Here is a 22049-nt window from a genome sequence, read left to right on the forward strand (position 1 = left end):
AAACATACAAGGCTCTACAGTATAGGTCAGATACTGAAGTTGAAATTGTTGCTAATGCATATATACATGTGAAAAGGACTAGCATCTATAAAGTAAATCTGCTAATTAGAAAATCGTGCCAGTCTGTCTGTGAAAGGCCAAATGAGATTCAGCATCTTTGTCTTGGCTTTCATGGACAGTCACCTTTTTGGCTTCACCCGTTAGGCAGTAATAGAAGAACCTCTACTGGGCAAACAGATATTCTGCCAAAAGTATAACAAGGGCTAGGATGGTAATATTTGTTCAAACACTTCACAGTCTTATTCTGTGAGTGTCATTGAGTAAGCTAGTACCCCCTTTTAATGGGTGCCCAATATAAAGGTTTATATAATGTCTGTCAGTGTGTAATGTTTCGAATGTCTTTATCCATTACTTCATGACATTTTCATTTCTTTCATAATTTAAAGAAAGCTACTTTTATTTTGAAGGCAAAACTAGGTGAAACTAGGCAAAGCTAGAAATCCGCTACTGTTGCTCATGGCTATTGTAGCTAGCTTCTTATGTGTTGGTCTTAGTTGGTTCGATAAGCCTTGTTGTTCTGTTAGCAACAGGATATTACGCTGGCAGCACAAACACAGATTTATGTTCTTGAACATTAAAGTCCTGATTTCAATGCTTTGCAATATGCTTTGTAATTGTAAAGTATTGTAATGTGAATAGTAAACAAAGGCAATTCATATGGTGTTTGTGAGAAACTGCAAAGAGTAATTAGTGGAAAAATGCATTTCAGATTATATGTCTGAGAAGCTCATCCGTGAGGAACTCGGAGTAGAGCCGCTGCTCCTTTGCGTCAAAAGGAGCCAGTTGAGGTGGTTCGGGCATCTGGTAAGGATGCCCCCAGGACGTCTCCCTAGGGAGGTGTTCCAGGCACGTCCAGCTGGAAGGAGACCTCGGGGTAGGTCCAGAACTAGGTGGAGAGATTATATTTCGACACTGGCCTGGGAACGCCTCGGGATCCCCCAGTCAGAGCTGGCAAATGTGGCTCGGGAAAGGGAAGTTTGGGGTCCCCTGCTGGAGCTGCTGCCCCCGCGGATAAGCGGATGAAGATGAGAGGAGATGAGATGTCTGGAGGCACATTTTTACCCACACATTCCATTAGCACCAATGCAATGCACTACCCGCTAAAGCAGCCTATGCAAATTACCAAATACCAGAAAAGATAGACTATGTGAAGTGGGACATTCAAGAAATACTCAGTAGGGTGTGTACAATCCGTAGATAGTTTGACTTCATGGAACAATACAGATTATTTATGGCAGTATTGCATGGGGCAAATGCAGTGGGCAGGTTACTCTGTATTGCCCCATGAAATAACACTACATACAGATTTCACATACCTTACTGAGTTCTTATTTATCAAATGCCATGTTCTACTTCATATGGAACAGTTTGGGGCCCTGTGGAGTTGGTGGGTTAAAATTGTGCTTCTAGACATATATTCTGTATTGCCACATGAAATGACACTACGTACTACACACCCTACTTAGTATTTCTCAAATGCTATGTTCCATTACACCTTGAACATGGCATATAGTTGCAATAGTTATCGCACTATAATCCGATATAGTTAACAAAGTGATCTGTACATTTTATATCTTAATATTGCACTTAATGTTTTGATATATATACATATATATATAGATATTCCCATAAATCACTCTTTGTATTTGCTTAAAAACAGCATGAAAAATCGCCGTGTGTTACAATTGACTACCTTTAATTAAACACACATTGCAATGAATTGACACGAGGGCTTTTATTTTCAAAGTTTCCTCATTACCATACGAAAGTGACGTCATTGTTAGTGTTGCTGCCTGAATACTAGTCCGTTAGGCTCCAGTAGCAGCATCTACTCTGCACCATGAACGCCGTTGCCAGAAAGCCAAAGCTATGGAGATTCTTCTTTCTGTTGGAAAAACAGATGATGTTTTTCCCCATTTTAATTCTGCTCATAAACCAGGCCTCTAAAATGAACGCGGAGGACGGCGCCATGGAGGAACTGGCAACTGAGAAAGAGGCTGAAGAAAGTCATCGACAGGACAGCGTGAATTTATTGACATTTATTTTACTGCTGACATTAACAATTCTTACCATTTGGCTTTTCAAACACCGAAGGGTTCGTTTTCTCCATGAGACGGGGTTAGCAATGATATACGGTAAGATTCGACACATTAATTAGCCAGACGTTTTCAAAGCATGTAGCCCCCCCCCCATCTTAGTATCAATGATCCTAGGTCGCTAGCCTCCCACGTCAGTCATTCTTTAGTGCGACGCTACTGCTACGTTAAACCATGACGAGTGAGTTACAATGTATCAAAATTGTAATTACATTGTGTACAGTTACTATGTTGCGGTATTACATGATGCGCCATCATGATTCGTTGAATTCCGCTCTCATTCCTTCACCTAATTGGTTCAGTGGGACTGACAATCTCTCTGGAATGTACTATACACTATTTCGAATGGGCATCAGTTCCCTGCACAGATACACACCGAACCATAATGACACAAGCAATAGCCTAAATGACAACGACCATTATATAGACGACTGTTATGTATATAGCCAATTTCTTTATTAGGCTACTAAGTCTTTTCATTTCTCTTGTCACAGATTCGTTCTGTAATGTCATAGCCTGTGTACAACTGTCAGAATAGCCTGATTATTTTTTTTGCAGCAGCTTTTGTTTGTTCCAAATTACCTATTTAATCTTTATTAGCAAAATCTTTTTGTCCCATCTGCCTGGCACAGGTTACATTATGACCACCTTTGTGAAGCTAGCCACTATGATAGTGTAATTTATATTTTGCCTTAAGAATAAGAATACCATCCTTGAAGGGAGGCCAATGGATACAAATTATTAAATATATATTGCGAAGAAGCTCATATATGGCAGGACTGACTATGGGAAATGATTTCCCTAGTAAGCTAGCTGTATCGATATCAATATCAAACTGGGCAGTTCCAAAGTAATGGAATTACTCTTTCATTTAAATGTTTAACATTCTACAACTAGACCACTTTTTGCACAACTTTTGTCTATTCCAATTTTGTTGAACAACTCTCAATGGATGTTTTTGTAAAACATTGTAAAAAGTGTTTAGATGGTTGCCTTTTCCAAAAACTCAGTGACAGATCTGATGAGAAATAAGGTTCTTCAGATAAAACAGTGTTAACTGTGACACCTTGGCTTAGAATAATTTTGGTTGATGAACTACAGGAAGAGCTACAGTAAGTTAGTTGGATTTATTTGGGTACCCCGGTTAGAGTGAGGTAACAAGACCCCTCCTCTGGTTAGAGTGAGGTAACAAGACTCCTCCTCTGGTTAGAGTGAGGTAACAAGACCCCTCCTCCGGTTAGAGTGAGGTAACAAGACCCCTCCTCCGGTTAGAGTGAGGTAACAAGACCCTCCTCAGGTTAGAGTGAGGTAACAAGACCCCTCCTCAGGTTAGAGTGAGGTAACAAGACCCCTCCACTGGTTAGAGAGAGGTAACAAGACCCCTCCTCCGGTTAGAGTGAGGTAACAAGAGCCCTCCTCCGGTTAGAGTGAAGTAACAAGAGCCCTCCTCCGGTTAGAGTGAGGTAACAAGAGCCCTCCTCCGGTTAGAGTGAGGTAAAAAGAGCCCTCCTCCGGTTAGAGTGAGGGAACAAGAGCCCTCCTCCGGTTAGAGTGAGGTAACAAGAGCCCTCCTCCGGTTAGAGTGAGGTAACAAGAGCCCTCCTCCGGTTAGAGTGAGGTAACAAGAGCCCTCCTCCGGTTAGAGTGAGGTAAAAAGAGCCCTCCTCCGGTTAGAGTGAGGGAACAAGAGCCCTCCTCCGGTTAGAGTGAGGTAAAAAGAGCCCTCCTCCGGTTAGAGTGAGGGAACAAGAGCCCTCCTCCGGTTAGAGTGAGGTAACAAGAGCCCTCCTCCGGTTAGAGTGAGGTAACAAGAGCCCTCCTCCGGTTAGAGTGAAGTAACAAGAGCCCTCCTCCGGTTAGAGTGAGGTAAAAAGACCCTCCTCAGGTTAGAGTGAGGGAACAAGAGCCCTCCTCCGGTTAGAGTGAGGTAACAAGAGCCCTCCTCCGGTTAGAGTGAGGTAACAAGAGCCCTCCTCCGGTTAGAGTGAGGTAACAAGAGCCCTCCTCCGGTTAGAGTGAGGTAACAAGACCCTCCTCAGTATTTGAGGGTATAGCTTACAGCAGTGGCATCCCGGGCTACTGGAGGTCGGCCTTCTGTGGGAGAAAAAATTATATAAGAAACATTTGTATCTTTACTGAATTATCAAAAAAAGAAATCACAGCATCGCTTTTACTTTACGTGTCCGACAAGTAGAATCAGTGTTCTTTTTGATGACATCCTAAATGAATCCAACAGGCCTGAGCCAGAGTAGGACCCCAGTGGAGTTGGGGGGGAGCATGTGTAGTTTGGTTAGAGCGCGGAGTGGCTAAATGGTCTACTTAATCACCGGCATAGCCTATGACTTGCTGTTAAAATGTTGAGTGCTTTTTCTCCACATTTGATTAAGATTAGATGATTAAGATTGTTAGCCGAGCGGGGATGTTGCACACCTAGGGAGTAGTGTGAATACAGACCGTTTCAATTTGCTCATATACCCTGCTATGGCCTGTGCTTTGGGTGGCAAGGCAACAGATTCCTACCAGCTCAGAATTGTCAGACAACTTGCAACATCCACAAGGCGTACTGACCAGAGTCCTGAAGTGAACATTGCAAACATAAATGATTAAAACCGAATGCAACACTGCCTGTCTTGCATGGTCAGATGTTATTATTTTTTATAGAAAGCTAACAGCAAGCAAGCTGAAAAAAAAAGAACTTGTACACCAGATTTTGATAATTTGAAACGTAACGTCCCGCTGAAAGTTCAATTACTTTTGGTGTCTTGGAGTTTTGTTTTAATTGCTTAATAGACTCACACTTTACTGGACACAGACCACAGACCGCACAATCTTACTCCCACATCATGGCACTGACCATAACTGTGTCTGTGGCTATAGATGTTAGTGACAACCAGGTGACAGATCGCCAGGTGACAGATCTTCAAGGCGTGGTGTTTCCACTACCTCATTGTGTGCTAGGTAGTCCTCATGTACACAGCGTGCACTCTGCTGACTGTTAAGGGGCAGGATTAGGTAGGGTAGGTTGTTCATGTGTTCCTCTACAGAGTGCTTTCTGCTCCAAATGGCTGTGTATGCCGCTGTTACCTCATGTCAGCCTGTGTGATGTGAGAACATATTTCTGAGTTCACATGGGGACAACAAATTACATGTTTGACCTGGGAAGGAACTTTCTGAAGTTGAGTTGGGTAATAATGTTTGTAGTGTCTGTGGGTAATAATGTTTGTAGTGTCTGTGGGTAATAATGTTTGTAGTGTCTGTGGGTAATAATGTTTGTAGCGTCTGTGGGTAATAATATTTGTAGCGTCTGTGGGTAATAATGTTTGTAGCGTCTGTGGGTAATAATGTTTGTAGCGTCTGTGGGTAATAATGTTTGTAGTGTCTGTGGGTAATAATGTTTGTAGCGTCTGTGGGTAATAATGTTTGTAGCATCTATGGGAAATAGTGTCTCTAGTGTCAGTGGGTAGTAGACTGTTTGCTCTGTGGTTGGAGGTACTTTCCTACCTGGAATTTTCCTTTCATGCTGGTGCTTTCCTGGCCAGTAACTGGTCAATGTGACCTGTTTGAAGCTGGGTGTTTCTGTATCAGTAACACCAGACGCTACTGGCACCAAAGGTCCGTAGCGGTGGCTGGGTGGGAGTGGTTTACCATACTTGTGAAAACAAAAACTCCTCGGCAGCATAGTAACCCCTAGCAAATTTGGAAACTTTGGACTTTTGTCCGGTTCTCACTAGTGAACATTTCTTTTTTAGGCTTGGGTTTAGGGTTATATTTAGGGTTAGTGCTTGGATTAAGGCATAGGTTTAACCGTTAGGAATTTATATTTAGTCTATAAGCGCAAAGGCAGTGCCACTGAGGACGTCCACCATTTTAAAGTTGAAGTCATATGACTTCATGTTGTCAGGAAGGAGCCGCCAATGAAGTCCGACGTTCCACCCTACGTTAACGGACAACATTAAAGGAGCACTCAAGTGCACAAAATGTGACCTTGCCTAAAAGGGACCGATATCTCCCCACTGATCACAGTCACTGTCCAAATGAGGTTCAGGTGTGCAACAGGTCATTTGGGGAGGGGGATCCACTGTTCTCTGTTATAATTGGCCAGACTTTTCAGCCTGTAAGAGATTTTAGATGGACGATCCAATGACCGAAGTGCCCCTTTAACATTGTGGAAGCACTGGATGGTGAAGTCCGCATTAGACTCCCTTTTTGTTTAGGGTTAATGTTTCTCTGTAAAACCGCAAAGGTTGAATTTCAATTCTGAGTGAACATGAGAAGTCAACTTAACTTTCACATTTTGTTTGGTAATCCCCAAAAAGCTTGAATGAGGAAGTGCTCCTAAAAACCCTGGAAAGGGTGTTGTGAAAAGAAGTCAGATTCTCATGAATGACAAAATAAGTTTGTGTTATTCATGCCAATCCACCAAATGTTTAATAGCTAACATTAGCATCGCCAGCTGTTCTTGACGAAATCTGCTAGGCATTGACAACATCACCGTCAAAGTAAATGTGATAATATGATGTCAGTGTCCTTTTACAAAATATTAGCCTACATCAGCAAGGCTGTTGTATTTCCAAGCCCCTATACTGTAATTTGGACAAATCCATTAATTAGCCCCTGTTCTACTTCTGGTCATCAATATGGCTTGTCAACAACGTAAGTGACCGTGGCAACTACGCGGCCTAGTGACTTGAGGTGCAACTCTATGAATAGTACTTTACTGTAGTTCTATCCTGGTGTTACCTGGATGCCCCTTTTTGTCCAGGTCTTTTGGTGGGTGTCATTCTGCGGTATGGGATCCCAGCTACAAGCTACCACAACAAGACCCCACCCAGCTGTTCCCTGAAGGAGGGACCAGTCTCTACGCTGTTACTCAACGTCAGTGGCAAGTTCTTTGAGTACACACTGAAAGGGGAGATCAACTCCAGAGAGATACACAACGTGGAGCAGAATGACATGCTGCGCAAGGTAAAACGAGCAACATGTCGATACGCTGTTCGTGATTAGTCCATCCCACCTCACCTCTCATCCAGGCCTTCGGTTAAACTTTCAAAGCCACCACAACTGAACCTGTCTGAAAATATCCCAGCCAAACCTGTCTGAAAATATCCCAGCCAAACCTGTCTGAAAATATCCCAGCCAAACCTGTCTGAAAATATCCCAGCCAAACCTGTCTGAAAGTCTCCCAGCTAAACCTGTCTGAAAGTCTCCCAGCTAAACCTGTCTGAAAGTCTCCCAGCCAAACCTGTCTGAAAGTCTCCCAGCTAAACCTGTCTGAAAGTCTCCCAGCTAAACCTGTCTGAAAGTCTCCCAGCTAAACCTGTCTGAAAGTCTCCCAGCTAAACCTGTCTGAAAGTCTCCCAGCTAAACCTGTCTGAAAGTCTCCCAGCTAAACCTGTCTGAAAGTCTCCCAGCTAAACCTGTCTGAAAGTCTCCCAGCTAAACCTTTCTGAAAATATCCCAGCTAAACCTTTCTGAAAATATCCCAGCTAAACCTGTCTGAAAGTCTCCCAGCAAAACCTGTTAGAAAGTCTCCCAGCAAAACCTGTTCGAAAATATAATAACTGAACTTGTCTGACAGCCATATAAATATACCATGTTTTATAGTATCACAACTAAACCATTCTGATGGCCTCATGTCTGGTTAATGGCTGACAGGCAGCCCAGGGTACCTCACAAATTGCAAACATTTCCCTTTTTAGTACACTACTCTGGCCAAAGTTTCATAAATCTCTGGCTTAAAGGTAGTGTGACAACTGTTTGCTATATGCTTTACTGAGTGAAACCAAATCACCAGTCGGCATCTCAGTAATAGCATTACCTGGCAACAGTGTCACCTAGCAACCTGGTGAGGATAGATCTTTATGTTCAATCAGGATATGTTTTCCTCTTTCTAGGTGACATTTGACCCGGAGGTTTTCTTCAACATATTGCTCCCTCCAATCATTTTCCATGCTGGATATAGTCTGAAAAAGGTAAGTGGAACATTTCACTCATTGCATTTCATTGTGATTATGTGTCATTGCTTTGGATTGGCCAGTTGTATTCCTAACCTTCAGTGGACAGGGACCTTAAGTGGACAGGGACTTTAAGTGGACAGGGACCTTAAGTGGACAGGGACCTTAAGTGGACAGGGATTTTTAGTGGACAGGGATTTTTAGTGGACTGGGACCTTTAGTGGACTGGGACCTTTAGTGGACTGGGACCTTTAGTGGACTGGGACCTTGAGTGGATAGGGACCTTGAGTGGATAGGGACCTTGAGTGGATAGGGACCTTGAGTGGATCGGGACCTTGAGTGGATCGGGACCTTGAGTGGATCGGGACCTTGAGTGGATCGGGACCTTTAGTGGATAGGCTTTACTGGCATGATTGTCTTTAGATGCGGCCAAAGCAGCATAATTGTCATTCGTGAATGACATTGATACAGTTAAACTGACTAACGTTTCTTACTAAGTTCATCTCCACCACAAATAGCGGCTATGTATTGCATTTGCCACTGGCCGTTTTAACAGCATATTAGCCAGTAATAAGCCTTACCGGTATCTACTAACTTACTGGAATAGTCATAAGAATTGAGCAATTGCTAGCGAGTCTGACAAAGCTATTTCATTTCATGGCATAAGAACATACTTTTTTCTTTAATTTGTGAATGACATTTATACAATAACTACACTGAACAAAATTATAAACGCAACACTTTTGTTTTTGCCCCCATTTATCTTGAGCTGAACTCTTTGTACACAAAAGGTGTTTCAGAGAATTTGGACACGTCACCCATTGAGCATGTTTGGGATGCTCTGGATCGGCGTATGCGACAGCGTGTTCCAGATCCTGCCAATGTTCAGCAACTTCGCACAGCCATTGAAGAGGAGTGGGCCAACATTCCACAGGCCACAATCAAACATTCCACAGGCCAAACCTGATCAACTATATGCGAAGGAGATGTGTTGCACTGCGTGAGGCCAATTGTGGTCACACCAGATACTGACTGGTTTTTGGAGCCCCCCCCCCCCCCCCCCGAACAACCTCAATACAGTGTAACTGCACATTTTAGAGTGGCCTTTTATTGTGGCCAGCCTAAGGCACCCCTGTGCAATAATCACGCTGCGTAATCTTAATATGCCACACCTGTGAGGTGGATGGATTATCTCGGCAAAGGAGAAGTGCTCACTAACACAGATTTAGACAGATTTGTGAACAATATTTTAGAGAAATAGGCCTTTTGTGAACATAGAGAAAGTCTTAGATCTTTGAGTTCAGCTGTTGCGTTTATAATTTTGTTCAGTGTATCAATATAGGCGACAATAACAAACTTTTTCATCAAGTGAAAAGACAAGAGAATCGTGGAATCTACCACAAATAATTAATAAATGTCATTGCTCTCAGTAGATTCAAACTTAGGCCTTCCACATGAGAGAGACTTTCTTTAACCACAACGCCACGGCATTACATTTCAGCACTCGCTAGACTCTATTGAGGATTGTGTTAAACTGACTAATGTTTCTTATTAAGTTTACCTCCACCATAGTCTATGAACTGTATTGCTTTTGCCACTGGCCATTTTAAGAGCTTATTAGCCAGTAATAGGCTTATTAGTATCTACTAACTTCCTAGGAATAATCATAAGAATTGAGCAATTGCTAGCGAGACTAAAGAGTAACTTTTCCATGCCAGAAACAGTCGCAATATAACCGTATACAGTTTCAGTTAAGGCTTACTATAACGTAACTACTGTATGCTAAGCCAGCAAATGTTTGTCTATCCTGACCCAAAACACATGCACAGATGCGTACCTCGAAAATCCACCAGAAATAACCGCATAATTGTAAACTTTTTTATTTCAGGCTTACTATAATGTAGATACTAAGGGTTTTAGCCAGCAAAGTTTTTGTCTATACAGAATAATTAATAATGCGTACTTCGCTTCGCCTGTGAGGAGATACAAACTCGGGACCTATATGTCACAAGTCTGCTTCTCTAACCACTACGCTATTTAACAAGAGTCAGTCAGTCAGCCATTAATCACTCAGTCAGTCACTCACTCAGTAAGAGACATTCGCTCTTCTTGGCCAGCTCCGCTTAGACTTCTCCCTCATCTAGAATATCACATTATTTGCATCTGTAAATGCATAGAATTAGGAATTCGATTGAAATTTGTCTTGAGCATTTTGTTTAGGAGTATTTCTGTCACAGTATAGGTATATATAGGTGTGTGTGTATATATATATATATATATTTATATATATGTATGTATGTATATGTATGTATGTATATGTATGTATGTATGTATGTGTGTGTATATGTGTATATATATATATGTATATGTGTATATAGGTATAGGTGAAAGCATGTACTGGTCCATCTTCGAGCGCAGTGAATACTGTTGATAAAGGGTGAACTGTGAGTGAATACTGTTGATAAAGGGTTAACAGTGAGGGTATACTGTTGATAAAGGGTTAACAGTGAGGGGATACAGTTGATAAAGGGTTAACAGTGAGTATTGTCAAATAAAGGGTTAACAGTGAGTGGATACTGTAGATGGAGGCTTAACATTGAGTGAATACTGTAGATGGAGGGTTAACTGTCTAGGATGACGCTCAAGGGGAAACTTGATTGAGCAACAACAACAAGCCCTCGGATTGGACCAACTGTAGACAAGGGATACCTTTGATTGGTCAAGCTGTGAGTTATCAACAGTTGACTGAAATAAATAGCCCATCTGCGGGAAGTGCAGATCAAATATCTATGATAGTGTCCCAAATAACATCTGCTACTCTATATATAGTGCAATAGCACTCTAGAAAGTAAATAGTGAATATAATAGGGACTATGGTGCCATTTGTGATGCATACTTTCACTTCCTGTCTTTGGTTAACTTGATAATATACATACAGTCCTGCAACCCTGAACCTTCTGGGCATTCATGCATGGTACAGGCCTCCACTTTTAGAATTAGGTGCACATAACAAAATTATGAATGATTAGAAAAACATCAGAGTAACTTAGGAACTCGATCTGGTTTGGTCTTAACCATTTGGGTGCGTGGTAACACATCATACCAAGATCAAAAGAAATATCTCAGACCTTCAGAACAGAAAAGGTTATTGGTGTCCATGAGTCTTTAAGGGAGTACAAAACAATTTACAGGCAGTTGGAAGTACGTAATTCTACTGGCCAACAGATCATCTATAAATGGACAAATGTCCAGGCCACTGGCAATCTACATTGGACAGTTTGTCCCAACATATTCAGACTAAGAGCTGACCGAAGTTGTTTGGTGACAATGCCAGATGCTAACACAAAACAATGCCTTTGAACAGAAGAACGTCATACTCAACATAAATCATGAAAGAGGTAGAATTATGGTTTGGGGCTGCTTCAGGGCCTGGACAACTTTTTGTTATTGAGTCAACCATGAATTCCATTCCAGAAATGTATTGAGGAGAATGTCAGGCCATTTGTCAAAAAGCTAGGGTTGAACCAAACATCTATGAACTGGACAATGATCCAAAACACGAAAAGAAAGCTACAACAGGGTACCTCAGAAATATGTGGCGGGTCATGAAATAAGTCAAAGCCCAGATCTCAATCATATCGAAATGCTGTGGGGGAGGACATGAAGCAGAAAGCCCTCTAACATCACACAACTGAATCAGTACTGTAAGAAATTGTGGCCAAAAATGATTCCCAGTCGATGGAAGAGACGGATAGACAGTTACAAGAAATGGCTACATTGTTATTTCAGCCAATGATTTTTTATACATAAATGACTGCTAAGTAATCTTTCAGTATCATTTGTCAAGTTACATTACCTTTATTTTTCAATAGTCTTGAAGTTAAGTTTAGATACCAATATGTCCAAAAACTTTTTTTTTTTTACCTTTATTTAACCAGGAAAATACTTGTTGAGATTAAAAATCTCTTTTTCAAGAGTGTCCTGGCCAAGACAGGCAGCAGTACAACCATACATACAACACAGAATACACAAGAACATAAAACAACTAAATTAGCAAATCCATCAACCACAAATCCTTAAAATATCATGCAGAACAACTACAGCCAGATGTGGCTTCTTCCAAGTCAATTAATATCCTCTTAAAAGCAACTAATGGGACAAGCTTATTAAGTTTCAAATGTTTCTGTAACTTGTTCCATGCAGAAGGAGCAGAAAACTTAAACGCCTTTTTTCCCAGCTCAGTTCTAACATTTGGTACAGACAGAAGGAAAAGATCCTGGGAACGAAGATTGTAAGTCCCAATATTATTTGCACTGATGTAGGTCAGAAGGTAGGATGGAAGAAGACCTAAAATAGCCTTATATATAAAAACATACCATTGTTGAAGTCTCCGTGTTGATAGAGAAGACCATCCAACACGTTCATACAGTTCACAGTGGTGAGTGAGAACTTTAAGACCAGTGATGAACCTCAGAGCTCCATGGTATACAGTGTCCAGTGCATGTAAACTTTGAGACGAAGCATGCATATATAAAACATCACCATAGTCAAGAATAGACATAACAATACCAGCAACTAAACTCTTTTTAGATTCGAATGTGAGACAGGATTTGATTCTAAAATAAAACCCTAGTTTAAGTTTTAATCTATTTGCCAGCTGCTGAATATGAGAAGTAAAAGAAAGCGATTCATCTATTAAAATATGTAAAAGTATAAGTAAAAGTATAAGTACTTTTCCACAGGACTGCACAGCTTGTCATAGTAACTATGTGATAATTTACATTGTTTGGCCTGGGAAAGTGTGATTAAACAAGAAAAGGAACCAGGCAGGACTAGTTCGACCAGCCCGCGATCAGAAGTAATGAATGTTGTTGCCATCGCTGGATTCTAACCTGGGTCTCCTATGTGACAGACTGTGTCTTTAACCACAGCGCCACTAATCTATGCGTGTGCAGAATGTTCTGCTTTGTTAAACCAATTAGTTGAAACTCCAATGGTTCTCAAAACTAGTTCCCTACATTAGCTAAGACCCAAACCAACAACAGGTAAAACAGGGTTGATACACTACATTCACGCATTAAATTAGAAAGAGATAATTGTAGGGACCAATTGGGACCTACTTCCTCGTCATTAAAATGTAGTCTCGAAATTAGGTCATTTTGTCATGCATTAATATGAAACTAAGTCTGAATGTTTAGCTAGACACCATTAAGCATTGTTAAACTTACTAAAGTTTATTACAAGTTTTACTTCTACCACAAATAGCATCTATGAACTGTATGGCTTTTGCCACTGGCCGTTTTAGCAGCTTATTAGCCAGTAATAGGCTTACTAGTATCTACTAACTTACTGTTTGGAATAGTCATAAGAACTGAGCAATTGCTAGCGAGACTGGAGGTGAACTTTACACTGCCAAAGCTATTTAATTTCATGGCACAACAACATTTGTTTTTCTTTCATTTGTGAATGAATCATGTAAACCCCTCCTCGTTTACTGTGCAAGGGGTTGTGGTCTATATTACCCCAAAAAGCATGCACAGATCCGTACTTCGAAAATAGTTGCAATATAACCGTAAACAGTTTTATTTTAGGCTTACTATAACGTAGCTACTGAAGCTTGTAGCCAGCAAGGTTTTTGTCTATCCTGAACAAATCCTTATGCGTACTTTGTCCTGTCGGAGGCGAGGATTGAACACCGGGCACCCGCTTGGCAGTCTGCGTCTCTAACCATTACACTTTTTAACAATGGATGGATAGTCAGTCAGAAAGCCAGCCAGTCAGTCAGTCAGTGACATTTGCTCTTCTTGGCCAGCTCTGCCAAAGCGGTGTGGCAAAAAGCAGAACACACACGTGAATGGTAACCACCCCTTAGTGCTACCAAAGAGTTGGGCAGGCTTGTATTGTACCATATATCGACATATGATATGATTGTACGCCTTGATATTAAGAGCAAAAAAGGCTGGAACATCACAAATAGGATAGGAAATCTGCATACGTTCAGTGCCAATAGAAAGTCTACGTCCCCCTTAAACTTTACACATTTATAATACTGAACATGCTGCCACAGAAGATGTAAAATGTGAGATGTCCTGGGGGACAGGGTGAACAGAATGCTTTGTTCTAGGAATTATTCTTGAAATAAAAGGTTGATTTTGTGACAATAAAAGCCTGAAAATAAGCATGTTTTCTGCCACTTCACAGTTTTCTGTTCTTTCAGTGCTAAATAAATTGATAAGCATTTTTGCCCTTCCTGTTTGCATCCAGACTCTTCAATGTTTAAAACAAGAGTGAAAGGATGTAGAACAGATAATAGACCTATACATAGTTTTTATTGCTGCCTTTTATTTTATTGTATTTTATTTACAGTGAATTTAGCCCTTAATCCACTTTCCCCAGTTCAGCGGAACTCGAGGAGACAATATATCTCCACATTCAAACAATTTCAAACAAAAGTATATCTACTTTGTAACCGGTTTTCTGTCTCTGCATTCAAACAATTTGTATGGCAGCATTCAGTTTTGAGGAAGTTGTAGGTTGAGTTGGAAGTAAATGCTATTGTTGGCGCAATGACTAGGTTACAACCTGCTTGCTGTTTCTGTAGGCCTTTCGTTATTGCACAAATATCAATGTGTTCCATCAAGTCATATCTGTTGTGTTCAATTCCGCTTTAAACAGACAAGTGTAGTTTCCGATTTACTACAGCACTGTCCTTGGACTGTCCTGTTGTGGAAGGGGCATGTTGTTCTCTGTTGATGGGAAGTGACTGGCAGAACACTTCCTGTACACCAAGATCCTCTTGTGGAGGCATCAAACCAATAGAGCTTATGGCTTAGATCAGTGTGTTACAATACAGTCTAGACACTGCTGTGTCTTTACCAATATAGTCCAGTGGTCCTGACATCCCTGTGTCTTTACCAATATAGTCCAGTGGTCCTGACATCCCTGTGTCTTTACCAATATAGTCCAGTGGTCCTGACATCCCTGTGTCTTCTTCAATATAGTCCAGTGGTCCTGACATCCCTGTGTCTTTATCAATATAGTCCAGTGGTCCTGACATCCCTGTGTCTTTACCAATATAGTCCAGTGGTCCTGACATCCCTGTGTCTTCTTCAATATAGTCCAGTGGTCCTGACATCCCTGTGTCTTTATCAATATAGTCCAGTGGTCCTGACATCCCTGTGTCTTCTTCAATATAGTCCAGTGGTCCTGACATCCCTGTGTCTTTATCAATATAGTCCAGTGGTCCTGACATCCCTGTGTCTTTACCAATATAGTCCAGTGGTCCTGACATCCCTGTGTCTTCTTCAATATAGTCCAGTGGTCCTGACATCCCTGTGTCTTTATCAATATAGTCCAGTGGTCCTAACATCCCTGTGTCTTTATCAATATAGTCCAGTGGTCCTGACATCCCTGTGTCTTCTTCAATATAGTCCAGTGGTCCTGACATCCCTGTGTCTTCTTCAATATAGTCCAGTGGTCCTAACATCCCTGTGTCTTTATCAATATAGTCCAGTGGTCCTAACATCCCTGTGTCTTTATCAATATAGTCCAGTGGTCCTAACTCCTCTGTTTTCCTCCAGAGACATTTCTTCAGGAACCTGGGCTCCATCATAACCTATGCCTTCCTGGGAACAGCCATCTCCTGCTTCGTCATCGGGTGAGTCAGGGGACCGACGGGACTGATTAAATCTTGTCTGGTATTGATCTCCTCGAATCTGAAGCCTACGCCTCTCCACAGGAATCTGATGTATGGAGTGGTCAAACTGATGCAGTTCGTAGGACAGCTCACTGACAAGTTCTACTATACAGACTGTCTGTTCTTTGGTGCCATCATCTCAGCCACAGACCCAGGTACTCACTTTAGCCAGACTGACTCCGCTCAGCCACCATACCCATCTACACTACCATCGCACCAAAATGACACCTGCTCTGCCAGCACTAAGCGTCTGTGTGTTTCAGTGACGGTGCTGGCCATCTTCAATGAGCTCCATGCAGATGTGGATCTTTATGCTCTGCTGTTTGGAGAGAGTGTAATGAATGACGCGGTGGCCATCGTCCTCTCCTCGTGAGTTACTGTCTCCCCTCTCTATCCAGCCTACTGTCTGTATGTCTGTCTGTCTCTCTGTCTGTCTGTCTCCCCTCTCTATCCAGCCATCTGTCTGTCTCTGTCTCCCCTCTCTATCCAGCCCACTGTCTGTCTCTCTGTCTGTCTGTCTGTCTCCCCTCTCTATCCAGCCGTCTGTCTGTCTCTGTCTCCCCTCTCTATCCAGCCCACTGTCTGTCAGTCTGTCTCTCTGTCTGTCTGTCTGTCTGTCTCCCCTCTCTATCCAGCCGTCTGTCTGTCTCTGTCTCCCCTCTCTATCCAGCCCACTGTCTGTCTGTCTTTCTGTCTGTCTGTCTCCCCTCTCTATCCAGCCCTCTGTCTGTCTGTCTGTGTCTCTCCTCTCTATCCAGCCCTCTGTCTGTCTGTCTGTCTCCCCTCTCTATCCAGCCCAGTCACTCTGTCTCTGTCGGTCTCTGTCTGTCTGTCAGACTGTCTTTGTCTTTCTCTCTTTCTGTTGGCCTGTCTTTGTCTTTCTCTCTGTCTGTCTGTTGGCCTGTCTTTGTCTTTCTCGCTCTGTCTGTCGGCCTGTCTTTGTCTTTCTCGCTCTGTCTGTCTGTCGGCCTGTCTGTCTGTCTGTCGGCCTGTCTGTTTGTCTGCTCGTCGGTCTGTCTTTGTCTTTCTCTCTGTCTGTCTGTCGGCCTGCCTTTGTCTTTCTGTCTGTCGGTCTTTGTCTTTCTGTCTGTCTGTGAGCCTGCCTTTGTCTTTCTCTTCGTCTGTCTTTCTGTCTGTCTGTCGGCCTGTCTTTGTCTTTCTGTCTGTCGGTCTTTGTCTTTCTTTCTATCTATCTGTCTGTCGTTCTTTGTCTTTCTGTCTGTCTATCTATCTGTATGTCCATCTGTCTGTCTATCTCTCTCACTCTCTTCTCTCTCTCTCCCTCTTCTTTCTGTCTGTCTCACTGTTTCCCTGTCCCTCCAAATCCCGTTCTCTCTCTTTGTCTCTGTCTCTCTCCATCTTTCTCCGTCTCTGAGGGGCTTTAATGGCATGGGAAACATATTGCATGTTTACATAGCCATGCCAAACCAAGTAGATACATAACCAAAGCTCTTTGATACACAGAAGTGAAAATACTTGACATTTTATATTATTGGTATTGTTAGGATGAATGACAAGGGATAGTTAAAACACTCAAATTGGTGTTATTTACAGGTTTTTTTGTACTCCACTGCTTCATTAACGTTGTCCATCTGCAGCATGATGCTCTGGTGACCCCTACTGGACCCAATAGGCAAATGCTTTCAGTTACTGGTAATACCGTGATCTGACCAGCAGGACCAGATCGGACGAGAAATCAGTATGCGTTCTGTGGGAGGGATGCCCGTTACAAGGTTTTAAACACAAGTGGAAGACGATATCTGGGGGTTGGATGACAGTTTTAACATTTCTTCACGTGTTCTCGTTTGTTTCAGATCTATTATGGCCTATCAGCCAGCGGGAGCGAACACGCACACGTTTGACACAGCCGCCTTCTTCAAGTCTGTGGGGGTTTTCCTGGGCATCTTCAGTGGCTCCTTTGCCATGGGGGCTGTTACAGGGGTGGTTACTGCTCTCATATCCTTTTGCTGAACGAGGCTGTTCAACACGCCACAACATTCACTGGGAATCTCTGTGAAATGTAGTGAAGAAATGCTGCCATCTTGTTTGCGATGTTGAAGGGGTGGAGGGAAGCTAGCCTAGCATGGTCTGTTTCGGATCGGATGGTTTTGACAACTCAACAGTTACAGTGACGCAGACAATCGGGTTAACATATAGGACCCAGCTGTCAAAGTATAGTTCCTTTAATAATTATCCTCTGTCAGTGTTGTTCCTTTAATAATTATCCTCTGTCAGTGTTGTTCCTTTAATAATTATCCTCTGTCAGTGTTGTTCCTTTAATAATTATCCTCTGTCAGTGTTGTTCCTTTAATAATTATCCTCTGTCAGTGTTGTTCCTTTAATAATTATCCTCTGTCAGTGTTGTTCCTTTAATAATTATCCTCTGTCAGTGTTGTTCCTTTAATAATTATCCTCGGTCAGTGTTGTTCCTTTAATAATTATCCTCTGTCAGTGTTGTTCCTTTAATAATTATCCTCTGTCAGTGTTGTTCCTTTAATAATTATCCTCTGTCAGTGTTGTTCCTTTAATAATTATCCTCTGTCAGTGTTGTTTCTTTAATCCGCCCTCCACGTAACCAAGTTCACCAAGCTGCACTGTTTTCCCCTGCTGGAGACGGCACTCTTCTTCCTCATGTCCTGGAGCACCTTCCTATTGGCCGAGGCCTGTGGGTTCACAGGTCAGAACTAGGTTCATTAGTAAAGAAGGGCTAGTTTCTCTGGATATCTGGTCTCGTCAGCACACAGTCAATAATCACAAACATATATAGAGATTACACAGCTATATTAAAATTAAGAGGATTATACATATGCTAATCCTAAATATTTTTAATGTGGGGGTGGGATGACGAGACACTAGGTGTCTGGGACGCCTTCAATATTGCATGCTCCTCACATCCTCTGCTTGTTTACTCCCCTCTGGCCTGGCCTCCACTTCCAAAGGCGTGCAGAGAGGGGATGTGTGGAGCGTGCAGTTGAAATCCTGCCAGAGTTTGCAGTCAAGTGTGATAAGCTGTGCAATGTGCTGTGTTTGTGCCAGTTTGTTTTAGTTCTGTCCTTGGTTTGATTGTCTTTGCTTTGTTTATGCTGGGCTATGCGTGTTCTGTCCTTGGTGTGATAGCTCAGTGTAAATAAAGCAAAGACAATCACACCACAGACAGAACACACATAGCCCAGTGTAAACAAAGCAAAGACAATGTGTGTTCTGTCCTTGGTGTGATTGTCTTTGCTTTGTTTACACTGGGCTATGTGTGTTCTGTCCTTGGTGTGATAGCTCAGTGTAAACAAAGCAAAGACAATCACACCACAGACAGAACACACATATCCCAGTGTAAACAAAGCAAAGACAATGTGTGTTCTGTCCTTGGTGTGATTGTCTTTGCTTTGTTTACACTGGGCTATGTGTGTCCTGTCCTTGGTGTGATTGTCTTTGCTTTGTTTACACTGGGCTATGTGTGTTCTGTCCTTGGTGTGATTGTCTTTGCTTTGTTTACACTGGGCTATGTGTGTTCTGTCCTAGGTGTGATTGACTTTGCTTTGTTTACACTGGGCTATGTGTGTTCTGTCCTAGGTGTGGTGGCTGTGCTGTTCTGTGGGATCACTCAGGCCCACTACACCTACAACAATCTGTCTGAGGAGTCCACTACGCGCACCAAGCAGGTAATAAAATACACCCTAACTGCTAGAACCAGGCTGGGCTCCAGGCATAAGCGACATAAGCGGTCGCTTAGGGCTCCCGACTGCTAGGGGACCTCCGACTGCTAGGGAGCCCCCCAACCGATGGGGGAGAGGGGGCCCCCAAATAAAATGTTGCCTAGGGCCCTCAAAAGGCTAGAGCTGGCACTGCCTAGAACCCTACACCCTAAAGATTTGTTGTGCTAAAGGTTACGGGTTGACGTACTAGGTGTAAAGGTTAAGGGTTGATGTGCTAGGTGTAAAGGTTAAGGGTTGATGTGCTAGCTGTAAAGGTTAAGGGTTGATGTGCTATCTGTAAAGAATAGAGGGTTTGTATGCTAGCTAATAAAGGTTATGGTTTGTATGCTAGCAGTAGTGATTAGCTGTAAAGGGCCATCTCTCCTGGAGGGCCAGATGGCCCAGTAATCAGGCTGCTGTGACCTTAATCACCCTGTCCTTCTGGTGACTGTGACTGGTAGATGAGATACGGGTCACTGCGGAGTTCAGGCTCCCAGCAAACAGTAGGCCATACTATCTGCATGTGGGCACAGTAGATCCGTCCAAGTTGATCCGTATTACAGCCTGTGTCTGTGTGTTTTTCTGTTTTAAAATGAGCGATCTGACAACAAGCTGGATGAAGTCGGCGGCCCTGCAGTGCCTTCCTGCAGAAAGCCTTGCGATGTGTTGCGTTTCCGTAGAAATAGATACAGCCATAGCTCTGTAACCATGGCACCCTGGAAGCTCAATCAAGGAGCTTGCATCTCCGTTCCATTAGGGAAAACGCTGGCGTCATCAAAGCCTCTCCCGACCCGTCTGCCCCCTTCAGAGGGAATGGATGAGCGTTTTCCGTTCCCTCACTCAGGGGTGTTGAAACTGAGAGAGATGTTTTTGGAGATGAGAGGAAGTGAGAGATGATAGAGGGAGGTTTATGTTTCCTTTTTACTCAACCAGGCCGGGACCAAGTCGATTAACAACTCGTTGTAATTTACACTGAAATCCTGGCCTCTGTAGGGAAACAGACTGGGATAATACTGCTTTTCTCTTGCCATCACATTAATCTATCATCTGTCCATTACATATTTATCCAGATTTTTGCAGGCAGGGTCTTATGAACCTTTTATGTCATCCTGTTTTTGAAGCGGACTGTATTTTTGCCCCTTACAGTCTAGCATCTGTAGTTTTGCTGGTGAGTTTTTCGATTGGTTGGTCATGGCAAACAAATCAGCACCTACCTCCTGCAGAATGTTCCTGATCTGTCTGACAATTATTTTTGTTCCTTTGTTATGGTGAGCATTCTTCCGTCGCCCTGTTTAGAGGTCTTTGGGCATCCACTGTAGAGGTCTTCCTGCTAGGCTTTTTAGATTGCTGCGCTCATTGGTTTCCTTCTTTTTAATGATGTTCGAAGTAGGGGTTTTTGGTAAGCTTATGGTTGTTACGGTTCTGTTGAAAGGCCCTTTTGTCTCTAGAAATGCTCCCTCTGGAATGCAGAGTAATTCAACAACGGACTCCACTGAGAAACATATATATGTACAGTGGGGAGAACAAATATTTGATACACTGTCGATTTTGCAGGTTTTCCTACTTACAGACTTTACAAAGCATGTAGAAGTCTGTAATTTTTATCATAGGTACACTTCAACTGTGAGAGACGGAATCTAAAACAAATTAATTTGCATTTTATTGCATGACATAAGTATTTGATCACCTACCAACCAGTAAGAATTCCGGCTCTCACAGACCTGTTAGTTTTTCTTTAAGAAGCCCTCCTGTTCTCCACTCATTACCTGTATTAACTGCACCTGTTTGAACTCGTTACCTGTATAAAAGACACCTGCCCTCACACTCAATCAAACACTCCAACCTCTCCACAATGGCCAAGACCAGAGAGCTGTGTAAGGACATCAGGGATAAAACTGTAGACCTGCACAAGGCTGGGATGGGCTACAGGACAATAGGCAAGCAGCTTGGTGAGAAGGCAACAACTGTTGGTGCAATTATTAGAAAATGGAAGAAGTTCAATATGACGGTCAGTCTCCCTCGGTCTGGGGCTCCATGCAAGATCTCACCTCGTGGGGCATCAATGATCATGAGGAAGGTGAGGGATCAGCCCAGAACTTCACGGCAGGACCTGGTCAATGACCTGAAGAGAGCTGGGACCAGAGTCTCAAAGAAAACCATTAGTAACAACCTACTCCGTCATGGATTAAAATTAAAAGGTCCCCCTGCTCAAGGCAGTGCATGTCCAGGCCTGTCTGAAGTTTGCCAATGACCATCTGGATGATCCAGAGAAGGAATGGGAGAAGGTCATGTGGACTGATGAGACAAAAATAGAGCTTTTTGGTCTAAACTCCACTCGCTGTGTTTGGAGGAAGAAGAAGGATGAGTACAACCCCAAGAACACCATTCCAACCGTGAAGCATGGAGGTAGAAACATAATTCTTTGTGGATGCTTTTCTGCAAAGGGGACAGGACGACTGAACCGTATTGAGGGGAGGATGGATGGGGCCATGTATTGCGAGAACTTTGCCAACAACCTCCTTCCCTCAGTAAGAGCATTGAAGATGGGTTGTGG

General features: G+C 42.7%; 1 protein-coding gene across 2 annotated transcripts in view; it reads left to right on the forward strand.

Moving 5' to 3' along the window:
- The first annotated feature begins 1853 nt into the window (after positions 1 to 1853).
- The window catches only part of slc9a7 (solute carrier family 9 member 7), a 59695-nt gene continuing 39499 nt past the window's right edge, over positions 1854 to 22049 (forward strand). For both annotated transcript variants that reach the window (XM_013134873.4, XM_013134875.4), the window contains exons 1-9: positions 1854 to 2195; positions 6919 to 7121; positions 8051 to 8128; positions 15691 to 15767; positions 15849 to 15961; positions 16070 to 16175; positions 17621 to 17762; positions 18378 to 18483; positions 19374 to 19462. In XM_013134873.4, the coding sequence (XP_012990327.1) occupies positions 1901 to 2195; positions 6919 to 7121; positions 8051 to 8128; positions 15691 to 15767; positions 15849 to 15961; positions 16070 to 16175; positions 17621 to 17762; positions 18378 to 18483; positions 19374 to 19462 (1209 nt within the window). In that variant the 5' untranslated portion in view covers positions 1854 to 1900. The remainder of the gene's footprint in view (positions 2196 to 6918; positions 7122 to 8050; positions 8129 to 15690; positions 15768 to 15848; positions 15962 to 16069; positions 16176 to 17620; positions 17763 to 18377; positions 18484 to 19373; positions 19463 to 22049) is intronic.

Source organism: Esox lucius, chromosome 8, assembly GCF_011004845.1.
Source record: "Esox lucius isolate fEsoLuc1 chromosome 8, fEsoLuc1.pri, whole genome shotgun sequence".
NCBI classification, from domain to species: domain Eukaryota; kingdom Metazoa; phylum Chordata; class Actinopteri; order Esociformes; family Esocidae; genus Esox; species Esox lucius.